At 47.7% G+C, this 17002-nt stretch overlaps 8 protein-coding genes across 8 annotated transcripts; 4 read left to right on the top strand and 4 right to left on the bottom strand.

Moving 5' to 3' along the window:
* Positions 1-69: 69 nt before the first annotated feature.
* EDB91DRAFT_1240417 (uncharacterized protein) lies at positions 70-3447 on the top strand (the record flags this gene model as incomplete). The annotated part of the gene is made up of 11 exons (XM_041322022.1): positions 70-195; positions 272-457; positions 529-576; positions 607-876; positions 969-1126; positions 1177-1333; positions 1393-1541; positions 1595-2175; positions 2222-2360; positions 2409-3043; positions 3095-3447. 11 exons carry the CDS (start codon positions 70-72, stop codon positions 3445-3447), a joined length of 2802 nt encoding a protein of 933 aa, XP_041168912.1.
* A 306-nt stretch (positions 3448-3753) lies between these two features.
* EDB91DRAFT_1178145 (uncharacterized protein) lies at positions 3754-4473 on the bottom strand. Its single transcript, XM_041320422.1, has 4 exons — positions 4369-4473; positions 4148-4312; positions 4041-4095; positions 3754-3976 (listed from the first exon to the last, which is right to left on the bottom strand). Exons 1-4 carry the CDS (start codon positions 4440-4442, stop codon positions 3908-3910), a joined length of 363 nt encoding a protein of 120 aa, XP_041168911.1. The 5' UTR covers positions 4443-4473; the 3' UTR covers positions 3754-3907.
* An 884-nt stretch (positions 4474-5357) lies between these two features.
* On the bottom strand, positions 5358-6425 carry EDB91DRAFT_337396 (uncharacterized protein). The gene is made up of 2 exons (XM_041326909.1): positions 5857-6425; positions 5358-5804 (listed from the first exon to the last, which is right to left on the bottom strand). The coding sequence occupies exons 1-2, from the start codon at positions 6312-6314 to the stop codon at positions 5681-5683; spliced, it is 582 nt and encodes a 193-aa protein (XP_041168910.1). The 5' UTR covers positions 6315-6425; the 3' UTR covers positions 5358-5680.
* A 1036-nt stretch (positions 6426-7461) lies between these two features.
* EDB91DRAFT_1240416 (peptide chain release factor 1) lies at positions 7462-9252 on the top strand (the record flags this gene model as incomplete). The annotated part of the gene is made up of 6 exons (XM_041322021.1): positions 7462-7464; positions 7941-8028; positions 8096-8473; positions 8602-8726; positions 8777-8980; positions 9106-9252. 6 exons carry the CDS (start codon positions 7462-7464, stop codon positions 9250-9252), a joined length of 945 nt encoding a protein of 314 aa, XP_041168909.1.
* Positions 9253-9916: 664 nt separating this feature from the next.
* On the top strand, positions 9917-10599 carry EDB91DRAFT_1178110 (uncharacterized protein). The gene is made up of 3 exons (XM_041320421.1): positions 9917-10139; positions 10188-10245; positions 10308-10599. Exons 1-3 carry the CDS (start codon positions 9988-9990, stop codon positions 10374-10376), a joined length of 279 nt encoding a protein of 92 aa, XP_041168908.1. The 5' UTR covers positions 9917-9987; the 3' UTR covers positions 10377-10599.
* Positions 10600-11326: 727 nt separating this feature from the next.
* EDB91DRAFT_1178109 (uncharacterized protein) lies at positions 11327-11869 on the bottom strand. The gene is made up of 4 exons (XM_041320420.1): positions 11695-11869; positions 11588-11642; positions 11416-11525; positions 11327-11364 (listed from the first exon to the last, which is right to left on the bottom strand). The coding sequence occupies exons 1-3, from the start codon at positions 11859-11861 to the stop codon at positions 11457-11459; spliced, it is 291 nt and encodes a 96-aa protein (XP_041168907.1). The 5' UTR covers positions 11862-11869; the 3' UTR covers positions 11327-11364; positions 11416-11456.
* A 612-nt stretch (positions 11870-12481) lies between these two features.
* Positions 12482-13091, bottom strand: EDB91DRAFT_1088863 (uncharacterized protein; the record flags this gene model as incomplete). Its single annotated transcript, XM_041316528.1, has 4 exons — positions 12482-12708; positions 12851-12854; positions 12906-13007; positions 13068-13091. 4 exons carry the CDS (start codon positions 13089-13091, stop codon positions 12482-12484), a joined length of 357 nt encoding a protein of 118 aa, XP_041168906.1.
* Positions 13092-14754: 1663 nt separating this feature from the next.
* Positions 14755-15231, top strand: EDB91DRAFT_1281413 (uncharacterized protein; the record flags this gene model as incomplete). Its single annotated transcript, XM_041324736.1, has 2 exons — positions 14755-14816; positions 14866-15231. 2 exons carry the CDS (start codon positions 14755-14757, stop codon positions 15173-15175), a joined length of 372 nt encoding a protein of 123 aa, XP_041168905.1. The 3' UTR covers positions 15176-15231.
* Positions 15232-17002: the final 1771 nt, after the last annotated feature.

Here is a 17002-nt window from a genome sequence, read left to right as displayed (position 1 = left end):
GGGCATCGTGATGGGCCAATGTGGATCAAGCGTTGCAACATCACAAGCAACCTTCCATGAATTCTATCTATGCACGAGTCTACTCTACCTGACAATGAAAACTCGTTTTCTTTGGCCGATGATGATCCCATGCCCATGGATAATGTTTTGGGGGATGATGAGGCCTTGCCTCAAAGGCGCAGGCAGATGGCAGCAGTAAGACTCTCACTCTCAGGATACTCATCCTTACTTACTAACTGGTGCCTAGGATAATCCTCTCCTTTCTTGGAAGGGGGAACGAGACACTTATCTCGCCGAACTGATCCGGTTAGATGGACGCAGTGATAGCTCTAGCAATGTGTGCGGGGAATGTTGTGCCCATGCACAATTTCGATGTCTGGATTGTGACAACTTGCAACTGTACTGTCGCGGATGCACTGTGGCCAATCACTCGTGGTCTCCTACCAATCGAATACAGGTACGTGTCATCATTTCAAAAACGGAAAAAATATCAAGCTATCTGCAGGAATGGACTGGTGTTTTTTCCAGGTCATGTCATTGAAGGCTCTCAGCCTTCATATCCAGCTTGGGCATCCTGTTGGCCAACACTGCATTCTCCCTAGATAGGTGTTTAACGGCAAGTTTGTGCTAATAGACACGAATGGCATTCATGAAGTCGGGTTGGATTTCTGTGGATGTGAAACTTCAAACTCGCATGTCAGACAGCTTCTTCGCCACGGATGGTTCCCATCAACATCAACTGACCCGAGGACTGCAGCTACCTTTCAACTGCTGTGCCATTTCCAACTTCTATCATTCAAATCAAAGGTGTCCACCTATGAGTTCTACCACTCACTAGTTTGTCTGACGGATAATATGGGTCTCACAAAACCCAAGGTAAAGTACTTCGTCATCTTGTCCACTTACTTGTTTGTCTTAACCTTTGACTTTAGGACCGTTACAATGCATTCTTATGAATGGTTCGCGAGTGGCGACATCTCAAGATTTTGAAACACTTTGGTCGTGGACATGAAGAGGGCAGTGTTAATGGCACATCACAAGGTGAATGTGTCATTATCTGTCCAGCTTGTCTGCAGCCTGGTAAGAATTTGCACAAAGGCTGGGCACTTGCGACGAAAGCCAACCAGTGAGTATCAGAATTTTTTTTGAGTATGAATATGGGCTCATGTGATTCAGGTGGTTGTACGCCACATTTTTGGCAATTCACGTGAACTTTTGCTTAAAAAGACACAATGTATCGAGCGACGAGGCAGATCCCAGTTTGTCTACAGGGTGGTCATATTTTGTGGAGGAGGCCGACTACAAGTCCTATCTAGGCCAACATCTTGGAGAAGTACAGGAGGTACACAACCCCGATCTAACTTTTTGCATGTTTCTGACTCCGTTTCACAGAAAAGCACATGCTCCAGTCATAACGCGGTGAATATGGCCAACACTAAACCATCGCAGGGACTGGCTGCCACTGGTGTTGGCACGATAGACTGTGCATGTCATAACATGAAGCATGCTAATGGAGTCGGTGATCTACAGAAGGGTGAGAAGTATGTTGAGTGCTCACAATGCTTATGTGTCAATGTGTCTGACCATTTTACAGGTATATCAACATGGATTACCTTTTCTTCTCCAGCTTGCACGACAATTCAGTCAAAATGTTAAATGTGTCCTACAACATCACGTGTCAGTGGCATAAACACCTCTGGTCATGCATGGAATCCCTCCCTCATTCCCATCATTTAGATTATCTTTCAAAGGTCATCCACTTCTTTGTGCCAAAGTTTCACCTTCCCGCGCATGTCACAAAGTGCCAGACTAGATTCTTGTTCAACTTCACTCGTTTTGTTGGCCACACGGACGGCGAAGCCCCAGAAAGAGGATGGTCAAATATTAATCCTGTGGCTGCAAGTACAAAGAACATGGGCCCAGGGTGTCGGCGAGACACGCTGGACGACCATTTCGGCGACTGGAACTGGAAGAAGGTGGTAGGGTTGGGCGCATCTCTCCTCCACAAGATGAAAGACGCTCGTGTTGAAAGGGCTGAACACCAAGCAGCTTTCAAGGAGTTTGATACCGTGATTACCCCCAAACATCGCGCAACATGGCTAAATGAAATTGAGGCCTGGGAAGAGAATCCTAACGACTTGACACTGGCCAATCCGTTTGAAACCAAATCTATTGGTGGGTGCTTTACTTGCTGGCAATCCCTCACTGACGGCGCATGTAGCAATCACACAGGCAGGCGCATGGCGAAAACTAGCCGAGCTGGAAGCTGACGAGCTACAGTGCAGGGTAGATGTCTCCCTGCACCCAGAAATATCACCTAGCATACTCATTGCATCTGGCCTAGATCTCGAAGATGAACAGTAAGTGGTTATCTGCAGAATATCGTGATCCCGCTAACAATTTTCAAGATGTCGTCTTAGTTCTCTGATTGACTCCATAGGCCCTCATGCCACTGATATACAGCAGGGCAGCCTCATTCGGAAGCGCAACTCTCTCCGGCATAAAATTGAGACCTGGAGGGGTGTCCAGGTCCTTTACATGCCTGCAGTACAGAGTCTTATTCAAAGAGGGCACGAAGACCACAAGAATGCCGAAGATCTTACATTGTGGCTACCTTCACGGCTACGGAACAAACCTTGCGATCAGCACCTCCAGAATGACGAGTGGGAACTACGGTATGCACAAGCTCATGATGCCCTCGAAGAACTCTGTCAGTGTCTTCGGATACACTTCTCGCTTCTGACATTCAAGCATGAATGGATGCATGGTCAAGGTGCCAATACACGAGGCCAGAACGCCCTCGCTCATGTCCACGCTCGGCACACTATGTGCATCAATCGCTACAGGTCAGCTTGGACGGCATTAAAGTCTCTGGCCATGCTATTGAAGAAGAAGGACTGGCATGGAAAGTTGCAGGAGCTAGTGGATGACCATATCAAGCCGCTCGTGGATCCTTTCAGTGTCGGACAAGGACGACGTCAGGTTTCGTGGATCTGGATGATGGAGGGCATCGATTGTAATGGCAATGAGAGTACTGATGACGGTAAGTATCCTGAATGTGATTTGGATGTGTCTTGAACTAAGACATTACCAGGTGTGTGCATTGAATGGTGCAAGAGCCGTGCAAGAGCCCTACGTTGGACAGAAGAGATAGAATTGTTGACAGAGGAAATGGGGAGAGTCGTCCGTTTTTTCAACTGGGAGGTACAGCGGTGGGAAGAATGGAGAAGTCACTGTGTGGGGGGGAACTCGGCTGATACTGAAGGTTTACAGGCATATGCAGCGCGACAGGCTGATATCCGTTGGAGGCTCGCCAATCATTTTGGTTGTCTTTGGGCGCCTTACCTGCCCCAGATGCTGGACCTATCTCTGTCTATCACATCCCCTGAGCGCGAGCTGCAATTACCTGACTTAACGATCCCCAATGTCCCCCTTGATGGGTACTGATGATTGCTTCTGTGACATTCTGGCCTGATCGATGTAGTGCCTTATTCTTGTCCCATGTATTATATAATCTTTGAATTGATCAAGATCGCGATTTAACAGTACTCTGAAGTGGCCGGGGAAAAACTCTTAATTGCCAGGCTGATGGGTACAATCCTATCTATCTAGGCAGCCTGAATTATGTCTGCTAGTTAGCATCAAATCATGCATCACTGATGCATCATGAGAGTATGCTAGTAAGCACTGTTGATGCATTACCTGTGTCTGCTAATTAGCAGACTTAATGCATTATTCTTACAGAGAGTGGTGAAGTACTGGGGGAATTCTAATAGGGGATGCAGCTAAGTATTTGGCAATTCTCGTATAGTGATCGAAGTATTGTTGTACAGCCGGCTGTCTGCAGATAAACATTGCTCCTCCTGGGTATCTTGTGACTCGTCTCCCCCACCTCTTCACATCACATTCAGCAGTTTGCCTTCACAGGTACTGTAGCCGGACAATGCCCAAGCTTTTTTGTCAACTTGCCGGTGGCCTGGTATGATCGCTAGCATGTCAACTGAGAACAATGAGCTACACAATATCCGGAAAGCACTTACGGTCTCATACACACACTGCTCCACTGGTGAGCCACTATTCTGAACATCGGCGTAACTGCCAGCCTATCAGTTACTTCGTTCAATGAAGATATGTGGGTATGACGCACAGACACGATGTGGTATGGGCTACTGGCCCTGGGATCGTCTTCAACAGGGACATGGAACCACCATCCCACCAGACTGTGGGTGGGCACTTTACACACGCATTGGCACCAGTGAGGAAGATTAGCAGCGCAAAAATGATGGAACGGGAAGTAAGCATGATGGAGTTTCTGGGAGGGAATGAGGCAAAACCATAGTAGCAGGCAGGTGTTTTATAGGCTGAAACTTCCTGTGTGAATGTATTGAAAGGCGTTGCTCGGATGCCCTACTTTTGGCGAAAACAGTTGAGCCAAAATGCATGATAATCTCCGCAAATTTGAGAAGAACTGTGGACCTCATGAGAAGATGTGGCAAGTACTGAAAAGGAGACGTAAAGCACGATGGGGTCGCAGGGCACTAATGAATCTCCGGTTCCTTGGAGGTCTTGGCTTCGCCGCGTTGCTCGTCAGATGTGCACGTTCATTGGACGTCGCGACTTCCTAAATGACACTCTCCGGAATATGATCATCCTTGAATCGATGAAGGTCAGCACGGCACGCCCCGTAGATGCGAAAACTCCTGCGCAATGTTTTGAGTTTGGTCTTCCATAAGACAATTCGCGGTCAACAAGACGGAAGGCGTGATGATAGATTAGGCCGACGCGGACCGTGGACACGGCTTTCTCCCGAGGCGGCAAGATGTACTAGGCTGAAGAATGGCTATCGATTGGGCGTGGTTACCAAGACCTCGGAGTAGGATGGATGACATACAGGCCAGGAGGGTTGCATCAGAGAGCCAGAGCAAGCTGATCCCAAGAAGTACACGACAAGGACGTTGAGAGTATGGAATCCGTAAGAAAAAGTACTTGCCTTATCAGTGATCACTGCATCAAGGCGAGTGGGGAGATTGGACCGACTTTCAGGAAATATGCAGCGATGTGTCATCAGGTGTACCGGGGTTTAAGACCCGGCCCGAGTTGCTCCACTTTTAGTCTGACGATGGCATGGGTTTACAGATGCCGGGAATGAAACTCACCAAGTCAAAGGTGAGAGGAACATCAGACAAAAAGTTGATAAAAGCTGATAGTAGATGTTGCATTGGCGAGTATAACTGAGTGGTGGGCATGTGACAATGGCTCATTCTTGGTTTATGTGTAGTACCTCTCACTACTTTTGACCATCTCACCGTCACATAGTATACCCCCTCTTGTAGTACAGCCCGGAATGTTGTCTCGATCGCTACGACACGACTGTATTAAATGCCGCATTGGCCAAACATTGTCAATTGAGGAATCGAATTCACTTCCCTACAGTCAGTCCTCCTCGGCCTAGTATCCGATTCGCTGATCATTTGCTGTAACTGGCTAATGTAAGATGCAACTATTTGATGTCTCATGACAGATGGTGATGTACTGGCGTACACCCGGCTGTCTGCGAATGAACATTACTCCTCCCGTTGGGTGTCCCGTCTCCCCCACCTCCTCACATCAGATTACGCAATGTTCCTGCACAGGTAATGTATCCGGACAATGTATACTGCTTTTTGCCAACTGCTGTCCGTTACCCTGATATGATCGCTAGCATTTCAACCGAGAACAATGAGTTGCATAACATCCAGAAAACACTTACGGTTTCATACAGGCAGTTCACTATTGAGTAGTGGCCATTCTGGTCATCGTCGTAACTGCCAGCCTATCAGTAACTTTCTTCAATAAAGACGTGTGGTTGTAACGCACATGCACAATGTGGTCTGGTTATCTAGTGCGATCATATTGTATATATGCATGACACCACCGTCGTGCGCGATTGTAACTGGGCACTGTAGACACGCATTGGTACCAGCGAGGAAGCTGAACAGCGCAAACATGATGGAGTGGGATGTAAACATAATGGAGATTGTAAAAGCGAATGAGGCAAAGCCATAGTAGCAGGCAGGCGTTTTATAGGCTGAACCTTCCAGTATGAATGTCGCTTTGCTGCGGAGATGGAGATGCCCTACTTTAGGCGAAAACCGTTGAGCCAACAATCCCGCAGACTCTGTGGACGTTATAACAAGTTGATGTGGCAAGTGCTCAAGGGAGAAGTGCGGCACGATGATGCGAATGGATGCCCGGTTTCTGGGCAACCTTGGATTCTCGTTGCTCGTCAGATATGTGGGACGTTGCGACGTCCCAAGCAATACTCTCCATGACATGACATGACCATCCTTGAATCGATGAAGCTCAGCACGGCCTCCTCATATATGCCAAAACTCCTGTGCGACGTTAGAGTTTTGGTCTTCCGCAGAAGATTCGTGGTCAACAAGACGGAACTTCGTACGGTGCCAACACTTGAAAAGTCAATTTTATATATAGGTGCCGGTTACTAACTGTTTATAGCCTTTGGCGTAATTGATAACCTTATAACCGTGCGACTACCTAAAGTCATCTCATCTTCGTTGAAGAACACGTCTAAAACCGCTGGCAGGAACGGCGGACTGGTAGGCGTACGCATCACACCAGGGCATTTGTGTCTTCAGAGGTGCATTAGAGACAGAGGGGTCCCTTAGACTAGAATGTAATGTCCTACATAGAATATCTCTATCAATGAATGCCAAAAAAATTATAGCACTGTTAGAAAGTAATTGGGCCTGTTTGAAATTGTGAATAATTGTGGTCATGCAGGGTGTCAGTTAGCCACATGGATTTACACACAGCGGCAAGGAAACTGTTAGTCTCGCAACCGCAACGAAGATGCGGTGGCTAGGCTTGGCTAGGTTACCCAATATACTTCCGGCCTTGCGGTCCCGCACCGCAGGAGTCGAGGGGATGACCAGAGTGATAGTACCGCGAGCTAAATGCATTCTGGTTTCACGAGAATGGAACCAGGGCAACGATGTGTTAATGCAGTGAAGCAGCATAAAAACGCGCAGTGCACGCATCTCTGTAGCTTAGAGCAAGACACTTACGATCCCTCCACCCGAGCCCATTTCGACCTCCGACAGTAAAATGTCGGAGCTCAAAGATCATACAGACGCCATACACACTGTAGCAGGTTTCGTCCATGGCCACGGGCTCCGACGGCAAGACACTTTGTCTGTGGGTGTTGAAGACAGGTACTGTGTTGAAGAAGATAGAGGGCACAATATGCTGTAACCATAATGCATTAAATCTGGTACTTACCACAACTGTATTGCATTAGAACATGCTAATCATCAGAGTTGCCTCCCCCAGTACACTAGCTGTCCGCATATGTATTCCTATCGTCCGGCAATTATATATTATTCTTCTTCGGCAACTACATATTTTTATTCCTCGGTAACTAAAATCTTGACAGAAGACCGTTCATTGCAACGAAGCGCTATGGCACAATAGAATATTAATTACTAACATCAGTTTTCCGGGGATTCATTGGCCGCTGATTCATTATGCTGCCTTATTTGTTTCAGTGGCTCTCCCTACTGACTTTCAACGTTTTCTCCTGCTGAAATTCATCGGCTCGCCTTTCCACAGTGACTGCTGTGTGGGGTGTACGACATTTGAAGCTTTGAAGTTCAATCTGTTTTTGGAAGGCGGTTGTTTGCCAAAACCTTCCGAACCAGACAACCTTTTTCGCAGGGAGTCTCCATTGTGTTCTGCCTTCTGTGCCGCTGCCATAGTCCAATAAAACCTCACCGGCTTGTCTTTTCGATCATACGTCCATCTTTTCACCTTCCATGACATTCACCAAATCGAACAAGATGGTGCTCGCATCCTCTAGGTCGCGCATCAAAATTAGGGACGAACGGCTAGCAAACTCTACAGTGATCTAAAGTATGAACTCAGTATATACCAGATGTCAGTCTGATGATCATCTATCTCCAGAAGATATCATACGCGCACGTCAACTAGAGCCCCTCCATGAAGCATGGTCAAACTGGCCTTCTGCTCGTAACCTTTGTGATCTCCCATACCATCGTGGATCCTGGCTCAATACTACCACAGTATTACCTCGAAGAAACACTACCTCTCATACAAGATCTCGACCCTACCATGCGCACCCTAGCATCCGAAGAATTCACCACCCTCACTAACACCCTCTCCACCCACATCTTCATATCCTTCCCCTCTCTTCTCGTTCCTCCATCGTCTCCGCGCGATTCGCATGCACTGCTGGAACTGAAAGCCGGCGTTGGAGGGTTTGAAGCGGCTCTATTTCTGTTGGACCTTCTGCAGATCTATATTCGATTTGCTGGTTCAGTCTGGTGGCGAACACACAAAGCAATGAAACACAGCGGGAGGATGCATGTGTTTAAAAGCGAAGTCGCTTATGATGCGCTGAGGTGGACGAGCGTTGTACATTGTGTGTGGCGCGTCTACCAAATTATATTGAGTAGTGGGTGACACGCCCGCTTTCAGGCTTTTCGTTAGCGAAGATGCTAAGAGTATGAACGGGAACAATGAAATGGAAGACATGAAGGTGATGCGGTACAGGTGAACAAGGTGGGCTTTGACTTCAAGCAGCCTGCCTAATCAACTCCAACCACTGTCCTCAGCACTTCAACAAAACAAAATTTGTAGTCCGTCTCACCCATACACCCACCGGTATCATCGTTTTCATGCGAGACGAATGCAGTCAACATCAGCCCGTAACCAACGCCCATACCATCACCAATGATGTTGATCTGAACTCGAATAGAACTGGCGTCGTGTTTTTCAAGTTCTTCGCACTCGTCTGACAGAGTCCAAGGTCGCCCAAGATATTGTCTCCCGCCGAGCTACCTGTTGGAATCTGGTGCGCACCGCTGACCGCAGCGAGAAGATTCGAACCTACACTTATGCGCAGGATCGCGTGACAGATCATCGGGTCAGTCTCTCCCGCATGAACCTCACCGGCTTCCTGGTGACGGCGTGCAGGAGTTTCTGGATGCATTTCACCGAACTGGCAAGAGGGATGTGACTAGTTGCAGCCTTCACACCGTTTGTGGATGCTTGGCGGTCAAACTGATGATTGTGTCGTTTTACCAGCAACTGTTGGGGCACGGTCGGACTCAGATCAAGAGAAAAGAGCTCTTGAATGAGTTCCTCGAGCTGTCGAATGGTCAGTGCTACCGTGACCGTACGTTGCCGTACCATTGGACTTACTTGGCGATACCGTATGGCGTTGTCACGTAGATCTGTGATAATGTGAGCAGCAGCTGCGAATATGTCATCGGGAAAGTGCATCTTGTGTCAACATGCATGATAGTATTAACGACCCATGGCTACGACCTTCAACCGAATCCGAATCACTTACGAAGCTGATTGAGAAACCATGGCAAACGATGATCTGGGGTAAGTGTCGTTGCCAGCGTCTATAAATCCATGCCGCTGACTGACAATCGTTAATTACGGAGCGACTTTCTAACAATGTTATAAACAGTTAATAAAACACCTGTCCATGAACATTCGTACCCTACGACTGATCCGTCTTGTTGACCACATCCACGAACCTTCTGCGGAAGACCGAAACTCAAATTTTGCGCAGGAGTTTTGGCAGCTATGGAGCGACCGTGCAGAGTTCATTGATTTAAGGATGGTCATATTACGGAAAGTGTTGTTTAGGAGGTCACGACGTCCGATGAACGCGCACATATCTGACGAGCAATGCGAAGCCAAGGTCGCCCAGGAACCGGAGATTCATTCGTACCACCGTGCCGCACATCTCCCTCTGAGTACTTGTCACATCAAATTCTCGTGACGTTCCCAGAGTCTGCGGGATTATCATGCATTTTGGCTCAACTGTTTTCGCCCAAAGTACACGGGCATCTCAGCAAAGCGAGCAACGCATTTACGTTTACACTGGAAGTTTCAGCCTATAAACCTGCCTGCTACTCTGACTTTGCCTCACTCCCTTCCACAAACTCCATCATGTTTACTTCCCGCTCCATCATGTTTGCGCTGCTAAGCTTCCTCACTGGCGCCAGTGCGTGTATACAGTGCCCATCTACATTGCAGGTCGATGGTAGTACCTCGTACCTAGGCGAGACCTCCAACTTAACCGACGAGGTCACATATTGCGAGTGCGTCGCACCCACACATCTCCAACATAGTAACTGATAGGCCGGCAGGTACAGCAATGCCAAGTTGATTGGCAGCGACTCAGCAGTGGCTTGTCGGTATTACACCGTAAGTGCTTTCTATAATGTGCAGCTCATTATTCTGGGTTGACATGCAAGCGATGGTATCAGAAGACAGGCCAGATTGAAGATGGGTATCATTCTTGCCCGGCTACCGTCAGTGTGAATGGTAAGTGCTGAACGTGATGTGAAGAGGTAGGGGAGACGAGATACCTAGTTGGAGGAGCAGTGGTCGTCTGCAGACATCCGGGTGTACGCCAGTACTTAGACACCATCTGTTGCGAGAATTGCTAGATAGTCTTGTTTTGTCTCAGCCAGTTGCATCATCCCAACCACCTATTAGAATACCCTCCCAAGTGATGTGTAAGGCTTTACGAGTTTGACGGGGAAATAAGTACATAGATTATGAAAGATGTGAGTGAATGGGGGTCAAATCACTACTGGTACCGAAAAGTACGGACGTGCTTTTATACGTCAGGGAGTGGCTCGTCAAAGCGGTACTGCAAAGGGGATTCCATCATCAGCGGAGTGGCACTCCTTACAGATGATAAGTATTCGCAATCATCCCGGAAATCAGTCTGTCAATGCCCTGGTAAACAATACTGTTTTTGATACTCCTCCACAATACCTCAGGACAACCCTCCTAAGCTAATTAGCACTATTTATAAGTGATTAGAGCCAATTTACGATAATTTCATGTTATTAGATGGATTTTTTACCCCCTGATAATAAGGCAAAAATTAGACAGAACTGAGCAGGGATTCAAGAACATCAACACACATTCTGTTGATGTTAGATGAGTGAGTTTCACAAATTAGATCACCATCAGACACAGTCAGGCAACCGATCGTTGTGTAGCTTATGTAGTTCGTGATTTCCAGTGCCTCGTGCTGGCAGCATGCAGGCTCAAGATGTGACAACGAGATGAAGGATACAATTTCAACAAACGTTGTATCCGCTCGTAAATGAGCTGGGTAATCGGGTACATTGCATTGTACTGATACCCACAGCCTTGAAAGTAGCTAAAGCCATCGTTCTGCAAAAACTCTTCGAATACTGTACTCTGGGATACTTGGAACCCCAAGTATATGAGTACTTCGCATTCTATTCGTGCAGTGCTCTCCTCTTAGGTCGACCAGTTGTAATACGCGAACACATCCTCAAGGACCTTAACAGATGGTTTGTAAGTACTGACGTACACGACTGTCTGCAGACGAACATTGCTCCTCCCGTTGGGTGTCTCGTTTCCCCCACCTCCGTTCAGCAGTGATCCGTCACAGTTGCTCTAGTCGGACAAGAGTCAAATCCTCCTCCAAACTGGCTGTTGGACTGATGACCGCTAGCATGTCAACCGAGAACAATAAGCTGCACAATATCCAGAAAGCACTTACAGTGTAATACGCACAGTGCACTAAGTCGCCGCCATATAACTTGGCACTGTAGTAACTGCCAGCCTATCAGTTACTTTGTTCAACGAAGATGTGTGGGTGCGACGCACGAGCAAAGTATGACCGGGCCGCCTGGGTATTGTGGGATGGTACGTTCGGATACGTATGTGGCAACATCGTCATGCTCGACGTTAAATTTGGCTGGGCACTTTACACAGGCATTGGCGCTAGCGAGGAAGCTGAGCAGCGCAAACATGATTGAGCGGGACGTAAACATGATGGAGTTTGTGGAAGAGAATGAGGGAAAGTCATAGTAGTAGACAGGTCTTTCATAGCCTGAAACTTCCAGTGTGAACGTAAAGGCGTTGCTCGCTGTTGCTGCTGAGATGCCCTACATTAGGCAAAACGGTTAAGCCAAAATGCATGATAATGTCCGCAGACTCTGGAAGAACTGTGAACCTATGAGAAGTTGATGTAGAAAGTACTCAAAGGGAGATGTGCGGTACAATGGGGTCGTGGGGCACGAATGAATCTCCGCTTCCTGGGAGGCCTTGGCTTCGCGTTGTTCATCAAATATGTGCACGTTCATCGGACGTTGTGACTTCCCAAACAACACTCTCCGTAATACGACCATGATTCGATCAAGCTCAGCACGGCCGCCCCATAGATGCTAAAATTCCTGCGCAACATTTGAGTGTTGGTCTTGCGCAAAAGGTTCATGGTCAACAAGACGGATCTTCGTAGGGTACGGTTGAAAAGGCAATGTTTATAAGCAGGTGTTAAATATTCCAATTATCAACTGTTTAGAGCACCGTTAGAAATTTATTCGTAATTTGGCTTGCTGGAAATTGTAAAAAATTGTGGACATGCAGGGCCATCTCCGCCATTCGGACAACTTCATAGCTGCAAAGCAGAGGCCTGGCTACGGTCGCAGAAGACATCGGAGGATATGCGGCAGCAAGGGGTACCAGGCTGAAGAATGTCTATCGCTCGGGTGTGGTTACCAAGACCTCGGCGTAGGATGGATAGCATTGAGATCAGGGGGGTTGCATCAGAAGACCCAGAGAGCCATAATAGGCTGATTCCGAGAAGCTCGCGATGAGAAAATATTGAGAGTATGGAATCTGCAAGACGAAAAAACACTTGCCTTATCACTGCATCAATGCAAGTGGTAGAGGTATTGGATCAGCTTGTCTGGAAATGGTCAGCGAACATGCCGTCAGATGTAAAAAGTTGCACCAGTATGTCCTTATCGTCCCAACTTACATAGCTTGACGATTGTTAGTCACTGGCTGGATTTATGAACTACAGACAAACTCACCAAGTCAAATGAGGTCACAGGAACGTCTGACAAGAAGTCGATAGTAGATGTTGCATCAACAAGTACAGCTAAGTGGTAGGTGCACTTATCTGGAGGGTAGTACTTAGTACTGAAACATCGATGCGCAAATTTTATGTCAATGGTCATTGTACAGAGACATACCTTGTGTCCATCAGTCGTCTTCATGATTACCGGAGTCTCGCCAGACTTCTACTTTGCTAAGCTCCCTATCAGTCTACCAGTTATTCTGATGAAGGGCAAGGACGAAAGGGAAAATCGAGAGCAGCTCTGAACAATTAATATGAATTTCAGAATTCCAGCGGCCTCGTCAATTTCGCTCTCCCGCTCTTCGTACAGAACCCCCCACTGCTCGAAATCAAATACCGCAATAGTCTGGCCCAAGATAAGCACTCACGCATAGGGTCGTACTCAACACCGTCGAGCGTCTGGGATGGAAATTTTTCACTCAGGCCACCACCTCTCTGTGGTCAAGGATTTGGGCTATGCGTTACATGATTGATGGCGCTCCCAAACACCCGTAGTCGCATTCGGTCAATAATTGGACGCGGGGCTCGCACAGCTTCGACTCCTGACTGTACTGCACCGCTAAGTATTTGGACAGGTTTGGGGAGGGGTAGCAGATGAGAAAGACCAAGACCAGTTCCTGGAGTTGCCAAAAGTTAAGACTGAATTGTGCGATGAGCAGAGCGCTGGAAGGAAGGTCGTGGCGCCCTCGAAAGATATCGTCACAAAGTGGAGATAAAACGCGCCTTGGAAGCTCCATTGCAGAAACGAGTAGCGATTTGGGGAGTGAGAAACTTCGGCTGCGATGTTCATCTAACGCACACGCCCCTTGAGAGAGTCGAAGGGATATCTGGAGTGATAGCACCGTGAGCCACATGGATCCCAGATTCGCGAGACTTGTGCAACAACGTACGCGAGGAGGAACGGTTGGTGATGCACTGGAGTAGCAGGTCCACATGAGCAACAGTCCGTGATTCGTGAAGCTGTGCAGGGTAGATAGCGATCGTGCCATTCGACGAGCCTTGAGCAGTGAGCACCAGCAGCTAGGATTCGGGGGGATCGGCTGCGAGGTGGCGCATTTTGAAAGCTGTGGGGATATAAGTTGGAGTCATGGTCAGAGGTGCAGGGGGTTATATCGTCGAGGACGGCGCGGATGATAACAAAGAGCATTCGTGCTGCAGCCTTAATGGAGGTGTGGAGACGGATAGCCTCTAATATCCTGGGCGTCTATGAAAACACGAGGCATGTTAATGCGGTGAAGCAGCACAAAAACGCACAGTACACGCACCTGTGCAGCTTAGAGCAAGACAATCCTTCCACCAAAGCCCGCCTCAACCGTGTTCAACAACATCAACCTTCAGTGAAATGCCGCAGCTCATTACAAGCACCACACCTAGAGTTTAAATGTCATGAGATGCCCATAACGCAATCTCCGTTTTGCCCCATACTACTAGACGACGTAGTATGGTCACTGGCTCAGACGAGAAGATGCTTCGTCTGTAGGACTTGAAGCTTGAAGACAAGCATCGTTTTGAAGAAGATGAAGGGGCATCGAAGTGACTATTAATATTGGCACGATATGGGCAAATAATAGCAAGTGGTGATACAGTTGACTATGCCATAATGTATACGCCCTTAGTGTATATTTTCAATACTGTATCGAGTTTTCAATGGTCCCACTGTGGGACAGTGAGAAAATCGATGCATAATGTATATTGTATAATGTATTGACCTCGCATGCCTATTATACATTATCAGACGGCACTTTTGGTGGTGGGGACCATTGTCAGTGCCAGCTATTGTCCACACATCATATGAAAACCCCATGTACGACATCGTGCCAACCAAGAAATCCACAAACCACATTTCCATAATGACTGCTGAGAAGTATTCCTGCACGCCAGCTTCCTCCCACTCGGCTTACAGCCCTCGAAAGCGAACTAAAATCTTCTCTTCAAGAATTGAAGGCTCGGAATCGCATTTTTGGTGAACCACTATCCTTAGACGAGCTGCTCGAGCCGGCTGAGGAAAAACAAATCGGGGATTCCCTTGGGTTCGACTTGAATGGTGGGGACATGGCCATTGTTGTTGCAGTCAGTCGAGAGATCGCTAAGAAACAGGGTGAGGTGATTGAAGCTGATTCTGATGATGACTCAGAAGAAAATCATGATGCAGCCCCAGAGGTTTCCCGTGTAGAAGCACTAGCGTTATGTCAGCGGCTCGAAGGAGCATGCCTTCAGCAATGAGCATGGACATTCTCAGGACTCAACACACACACTTGATTTGTTAAAGCAAATCCGTCGTTTCCGTGCCCAATTACAATGCGAGGAGCTACTCCATGCGAGGCAGACGACGTTAGACTCGTTTTTTAAGTAGATATGTACTCTTAGCTCTAGCACCTTAGATTTTCGACGCTGTTGAGCGGTGTCACATGTGTTCGTCACATTTAGTCACAATGTGTGACATCGGTCCTTCTGTATAACTTTGATAATGTATAGGTGTGAGGTGGGTCCCGACGTTATACGTTATGGGATAGTCAACTGTACCAACGGAGACAACATCGTTTGGCATGGAGAAACCGTCATCACAGTAGCTCGATTGAGGTGCAGGCCCGGGGATTCCAGGAAAGCATTGAAATTTGACACGCCACTCAAACTCTCTAACGGAGTCAGCTTGTATACGAGAACCAATCTTCCAATTTTACTCCCAGCTCGTACAATCATGATAATGGAACATTTTCCACGCCTACCACAAAAACCTGACCCTCGTACTACATAGTATCAATCAGTACGGTATGTGACAAAAGTCAGGTATTTCTTTTGTGGCACAGTAAGTCGCCGGCTATTGACCCCCACCTGTTACTATCCTACTGCGATGACTATCCCTTAAATACTTTCTAAAGTTCTACAAGCGGCCTGACATCCGATACTGTCAGTGACTCAGTATCTGTCTCTTTTTTTTGCCCGCCGTTCGATATGTCGTCGAACCAGAATGTCGGTCCTGTAATTAATGTGTTACTGACAATTTTGACTAGTTGAGGCAGGCTCGTGTCACGAAGATAAGCGCGTCATGAACTACATACCTGCCACGAGTCAAAGTCAGGGGTCCTATTGTGACTGCCGGCGCCGTAATTCCCAGCAATAGCGCAAATTGTCAGCAGCCCACTGTTGCAAATGCTGGTCGATATCCGATACTCTATGCGAATGCTCACTTCAGCCATCCTATCTCAAGATGGTGCAGTAGACACCTCCCGATCGCGTTTCTTGACGAGTCCTACTCAACAGGAAATCTACCATCGATCAATCTAGCAATTGAACACAAGTTCTCGTGCCCGACTGTCCGAACTTTACCGACTTACGATGTTGATAGCACTGTTTTCGCTGGGACAGGAGTTTTCTTGTTGCTCTCTTCCAGACTCAACATCCGCACCTTCTGCAGCAAACTCTGAGCCCCATTTCTCTCGTAGCGAAATATTCAAACATATTGAAAAGGACTGAGAGCGCGATGTCAGCGCCTTCTAGAACAATAGTGAGTCCAAGGCCCAAGGCTCAGCCTCGTCTTGGCCCTGTGGTTTCTTCTGGCTTCACCGAAGTAGCGGCGTATACTCAGACGATCTGTTCGCAGTCGTACACATCCATGTGGGACGGCTGATTATGACATTGTCGTCACCCCTGAGTTGACAGTTGAAATGCGGAATGGGCCTCGAGTTGCTGAATTATCATTATCTGCTTTGTCATGGAAATGAGACCTGCTTTCATTGCAGTTTGTTCCACACCCCTGGCCCAGAGGTGTCATACACTGCCCCGTGAATGAAATGACTGACTATCATCTGATTATGTAGCCTGGATTGCACGCAGGCCTGGGGGCGCACGGTGCGATGTTTTCTTCTGAGGGCGCACGATGGCCGCATCTTGGGCCTCGGACTGGATCATGGGGAGGTTTGTGGCCAGACACAGCGAAGACTCCACTTATTTCATTTTCTCCTGGCAGAGAACCATTCATACCCGCACTATACTCCCGACAGGGGTTTTCCTGAAGGTTTAAGAGCAAGAGTCATTGACAGCCATCACATC

The sequence above is a fragment of the Suillus paluster genome (genome assembly GCF_016628075.1).
Source record: "Suillus paluster strain FC165 chromosome Unknown EDB91scaffold_239, whole genome shotgun sequence".
Classification (NCBI taxonomy): domain Eukaryota; kingdom Fungi; phylum Basidiomycota; class Agaricomycetes; order Boletales; family Suillaceae; genus Suillus; species Suillus paluster.
Note: the sequence above shows the minus strand (reverse complement) of the source record. Positions and strands in the feature narration are given on the sequence as shown.